This window comes from Carassius carassius, chromosome 7 (genome assembly GCF_963082965.1).
Source record: "Carassius carassius chromosome 7, fCarCar2.1, whole genome shotgun sequence".
In the NCBI taxonomy this organism is placed as follows: Eukaryota; Metazoa; Chordata; class Actinopteri; order Cypriniformes; family Cyprinidae; genus Carassius; species Carassius carassius.
In genome coordinates this window covers 36,302,831-36,308,547 of record NC_081761.1, presented here as the reverse complement: position 1 = coordinate 36,308,547, position 5,717 = coordinate 36,302,831, and the positions used below count along the sequence as shown (strand labels likewise).

The window sequence follows — 5,717 nt, the reverse complement described above, 5'->3', positions numbered from 1 at the left end:
CTGCTTGAGGCAATGCAGCATGATTTGTTCTGCGAAGGCAGGACATTTCATTGACTCCTGTGAATTACAGATGTTGAGCTTCTGTTTTAAAAAGTGAAATAGGATGGTGATATATAAATGCAGAGCTTCATGTATATATATATATATATATTCAGAGCTTGTCTAAAAAAGATCACCATTCACTCTCCTTGGAAGCAATAGCTTGGCTTCTTATATCGCTCTTAAATGATGGCAGCACATGAGAAGATCATACTGGCTCAGAGTTCAGTAAATGATGGCAGCATTTGCATTTCTGACTGAACTAGTCTTTTAAGCATCTGCGCTGCTGACACAGAGGTTACTGGTGATCTCCAGTAGTAGTAATTGAGCTCATACCCCAGCTCCATCAGCATTGTGCCCTTGAGCAAGACACTGAACCCTCAACCCCGGCAATTAGTATTAAACACTTGAGCTCACATACAGTACTGTATGATGGAAGAGAGGTTACTGATAATGATTGTAAGTTCAGCTGGCTGAACAATCAGTGTAGTTACACATTCATTGAAAATAGTTTATTTAAAATACAGTGAAAATAGTACAATTGTGAAATATTATTACAATTGTTTTCTATGGGAATATGGGAGTAAAATGAAATTAATTTCTGTGATGCGCAGCTGAATTTTCACCGAAAGTCTTCAGTGTCACATGATCCTTCAGAAATCATTCTAATATGCTGATTTGCTGCTCAAGAAACATTTCTGATTTTTATCAATATTGAAAACATTTGTGCTGCTTCAGATTTTGGTTGCAACTGTGATACATTTAGTTTTTGTGTTTTTTCAGGATTCTTTGATGAATAGAAAGCTCAGTACAGCATTTACTAGAAATAGAAATCAAACGCCTGATTTAATGAAGACAAAAAGGTCAACTACATAATAAGCTGTCTGACAGCTCTCGCCCACTTTCCATATGTTCAGCAAATCTGCTGTTGTTATGGCGTGATGTCCTGACTCGTGTGTTTCTCTATAGGAGTGGCTGCTGATAGAGATAGATGCTAATTCAGCAGAAACTCCTAGATGTCGAGAGGAATTCTCCTTTATTCTTTCAGTACGGTGTGCTTTATGAAGCCGGATCTCCTCTGTGTTGTCTTGCCTGAAGTCGCTCTGATCTGAACATCTCTGAGGGTTCGGTTGAGATCTATACCGCGAGCCTGAAACACACGTGTGCTGTGAATTCAGATCACATCCGAATGCATCACCACGCACAATCACAGTCTCTGGCTGTGCTTGGAATCACCTACTATGAATATTTTATTTGCAGAAAATAGTACCATATACAGCATATAAATTCTTCATGCATGCCTTAAGGAAAATCATCATTTGCACAAAGATATGGCTGCACTTAGCCATACTGCGGTTTCGGTTTTATTGAAAGGCTGCCCTTTTCCAAATTAACTGATTATCAGTAGCAGATTATAAGGATTATTTTCTTGACTCATTATTTGATCGGAATAATTGGGGTCATGTGAAAACAGTGTAGCATTCAATAATGTTGAAATGCATGTTGCATAATGCATGTTTTTCATACTACAATTTTTCTTTTTTTCATGTATAAAGCTGTTGACAAACATGTTAAGCAACCGAGGGTCAAAGGTCATTATAATTTGCATGAGCTGTTCTGCTGTATACAGATATGTTTTGTTTGTTTTTATGTACAATTGGAATAAATCTGCAGAAACTGGGACAGATAAACAGCTGTAAAGGATATATTAACATGATGCTTACAGTCTATTCAAGGAGAGTTTGGGGACGAAGTGTGATATGCATGTGTGTGTGTGTGTGGTTTGGCCAGGCTCTAGTATCATATATCCTGGTTCTTTATGCTGAGATACTCAATCCCTGAGCGTTTCATACAAAGCCGATCTGAACCTGAGAGCTGATGCTAGACTACAGATGAGAGCTTGAACCATTTTTATACCATTGACGAATATAGAAGAATATGTGTTTATATGATATTATTTTCAAAGCTGGCTAGATCACAGAATGCCTTCATGGCGGAATGGAGAAATGTGTATTTTACTTATTTATTTCCTTTTAAAACCTCCATTATGGTTCTCATTAAATTCTTATTAGTTTTGCCATGTCATCTTCCTATCCATTTCTTTTTAAAATAAAAATTAGCATAAACTAACCAGTACTGATTTAAAATGATTTATTTATTTACCTTAGAGTGCACTGAATAAATTATATATATATATATATATACAGTACAGACCAAAAGTTTGGAAGCATTACTATTTTTTATGTTTTTGAAAGAATATTCTTCTGCTCATCAAGCCTGCATTTATTTGATCAAAAATACAGAAAAAACAGTCATACTGTGAAATATTATTACAACTTAAAATAATATTTTTCTATTTGAATATACTTAAAAAAATAATTTATTCCTGTGATGCAAAGCTGAATTTTCAGCATCATTCCTCCAGCCTTCAGTGTCACATGTAACATCAGTCTATCACATGATCATTTAGAAATCATTCTAATATTCTGATTTATTATGAGTGTTGGAAACAGTTCTGCTGTCTCATATATTTGATCAATAAAAGGTTAAAAAGAACTGCATTTATTCAAAATAAAAAAAAATATTGAATAATATATATTCTAATAATATATTTTCTTTACTATCACTTTTTATCAATTTAACACATCCTTGCTGAATAAAAGTATTGATTTTATTTTAAAAAAAAGAAAGAAAAAAAAATTACTGACCCCAAATTACTGACCAGTAGTGTATATTATTACAAAATATTTATATTTTAAAAACATAGCTTCTTTTTTTCCTTTTTATTCATCAAAGTATCCTAAAAAAGTATCACATGTTCTGAAAGAATATTAAGCAGCAAAACTGTTTCCAACTTTGATAATGAATCATCATATTAGAATGATTTCTAAAGGATCATGTGATAATGATCCTAAAAATTCAGCTTTGCATCACAGAAATAAATGATAATTTAAAGTATAATACATTTAAAAACAATTATTTTAAATTGTAATAATATATCACAATATTACATTTTTTTCTGTATTTTTGATCAAATAAATGCAGGCTTGATGAGCAGAAGAAACTTCTTTCAAAGACATTAAAAATAGTAATGTTTCCAAACTTTTGGTCTGTACTGTATATATATATATATATATATATATATGTGTGTGTGTGTGTGTGTGTGTGTGTGTGTATATATATGTAATATATATTTACATTTACATTTACATTTATTCATTTAGCTGACGCTTTTATCCAAAGCGACTTACAATTGCTATATATGTCAGAGGTCGCACGCCTCTGGAGCAACTAGGGGTTAAGTGTCTTGCTCAGGGATATATATATATATATATATATATAGTATACTATATTATGATATAACCCTGACTGATAAGGCATAAATGCATGTTCTTATAATAACATACTGAGATATTTTATTTAAAAAAAGAAAAAAAAAATGTTTTGGCAGTATGGGACAGTTTATGAAACCTTTATGTCAGATTGAAAAAAAATGCATGTTGGTATTTCATTATTCTCAATGTTAACTTAAACAGATTCACATTTACCGTAACATGTTCATAAAATTCACCCTTAAACTCCCTACAACCTACTATTTGAATTCATAAACACTTTTCAAAACATATATTTGTTTAGTTTTGCATCACAATATTGTCATAAAATCCATGTTCCAAATATCTTAGTTGTCCTTAAACTACTTCCAACTCCATTTAGCCTATAGCTTATGTAATGTCTTATTTTCCCTTTATATTGATTTTGGGGTGAAATATGACCCAGAAAAAATCCACTGTCACAAGAAAACAGCTTGCTTGAGCTCAGACCAGGTTTGCTGGTTAGACCGGTCTAGTTGGACTCCTAACCTGCAAAAACTAGATTATGTTTTATCATGGTGCAGTTATTATGCAGAACTGTCACTAATCGAAGTATTTAGAGACTATTTGTGTGCCGATGTGTTAATATCTTATTTGTTCAGAGCAGTCAGAGATGTTCTCGCTCGCTGCATGAAGTCTTAATTACATTTTAACCGATATTGATCCGGTGCGCGCAGTCTGCTGTAGTAAACACGCCGCCCGCGGTGACGTCACGCCGGGCTCCCGGTAACGGAGCTGATCCGCGCGCGCTCCGCGCTCAGCCGCAGGAAACAACGGCACATGAGGCACGAGAGAAAGTACTGAGGCTTCAAGCTCTTCTGCTCTCACTGGCCGCCGAGTTTTAGTCAGTTTGTTTGCAGTGGATTGACGAAGTGTTGGATTTAGTGAAGAAGATGAGCATCTTGAGAGATGAAGCTCGCGCTGGTGAGTGAGGCTGATTTAAAGCGTTCATGACATTCATCATGTGTGCGTCTGTTGATCTCTAAAAGTGTTCGAGGTCATTTTCTCTCAGAAACATGTTTTACATGATGTTTGGTCATTCAGACAATAGTTTGAATTACTTGAACAGATCTTTTGTCACAGCTGACCTGCGTTTTATGAGGATTTGACTTTGTATTAAAGCAATCAAACTCTCATTTTAAGTGTTAAGAGAGATGCATGAGCCTCATACAACCATAATCATATCTTCTATACAGAAAAAACCCCCAAAAAACTGCAGAATCTGAATCCAGATGTGAGGTTTAAGAAATCCAGCAGTTTGTGAGCAGATTAAAAATGATTCTTGGTATTGGTTATTATTTTTGACAAGTAGGCTAATATGCCTACTTTTAATATGCTACTGTAATTATGATGTGCGATGCATAGGCTACACGGAAATAAATAAATAAATAAATGGTGAAGAAACAATTTTCACTCACACTTGCTAGCAGGCTACATTTCCCAAACAATTACGAAAAACGGTAACATTTTCAATTAAACATGACTTTTTGATGTAGAAAAAATGTTATATTAAGTGTTTTCTTGTAAAAAAAAAAAAGAGAAAAGACTCCAATATTAATAATAATAATAATAATAATAATAATAATAATAAAAATCTGGGATTTGTAAAAGTTAACCCTCTATATACAAATAAAAGTTTTTTTTTTAAGGTAATTTAAAGTCATTTAAAGGTAAATATATATATATATATATATATATATATATATATATATATATATGTTGAGGGAACAACTGCACTTTTTATGTAGAGAAACATGTCCAGCTCCAAAAAAAAAAAAAAAAAGTTTCACATTTAAAGAAAATGTTTAATTGTCTTGAAAATTGCTTATGAATTGCATTGAGCACGCAAACATTTCTGTTTGCGTGCTGTGAATGGGTCGGCAGAGCTTTCTGTGCACCCATCTGATAACCGATCTTCTCCGTCACTGACGCTCCTGATGTTCAGTGATGAACAGGACACTGATGGCTATAAATAGTGAGTTTCAGGAATCAGTCTGTGTGGCAAAAGATAATTTCTCCTCGCTGGCCGGTAATGTTCTCTTGTCTGGTCATTAAATGAGATGTTTATCTCATGCAGAAGTCATTCACCTGAGTGTGCTCTTTGAGAGGCTGCACACGTCGCTTCCCCATGAATAAAGCACACGCTGGATCTGTGTGTGTGTGTGTGTGTGTGTGTGTGTGTGTGAGGGACACTTTAGTGAAGCAAATTGGTCAATAATCAGAAGCAGGCATCCAGAGCTTTAGTCACATATTGACTTTATGTTCCAGGAGTGTTTGAATGTGAGGCAGTGAAAACATGATCAGCAG

General features: G+C 34.1%; 1 protein-coding gene across 3 annotated transcripts in view; it reads left to right on the top strand.

Moving 5' to 3' along the window:
* Window positions 1–4,077: 4,077 nt before the first annotated feature.
* The window catches only part of LOC132144093 (glucagon receptor-like), a 44,719-nt gene continuing 43,079 nt past the window's right edge, over window positions 4,078–5,717 (top strand). For 2 of the 3 annotated variants that reach the window (XM_059554835.1, XM_059554834.1), the window contains exon 1: window positions 4,079–4,334. Coding sequence is in view for 1 of the 3 variants with exons in the window: in XM_059554836.1 (XP_059410819.1) it covers window positions 4,320–4,334 (15 nt within the window). In the remaining 2 variants the exon portion in view is untranslated. Of the gene's footprint in view, window positions 4,335–5,717 lie in introns of all 3 variants that reach the window. The other variant, XM_059554836.1, reaches the window with a different exon arrangement.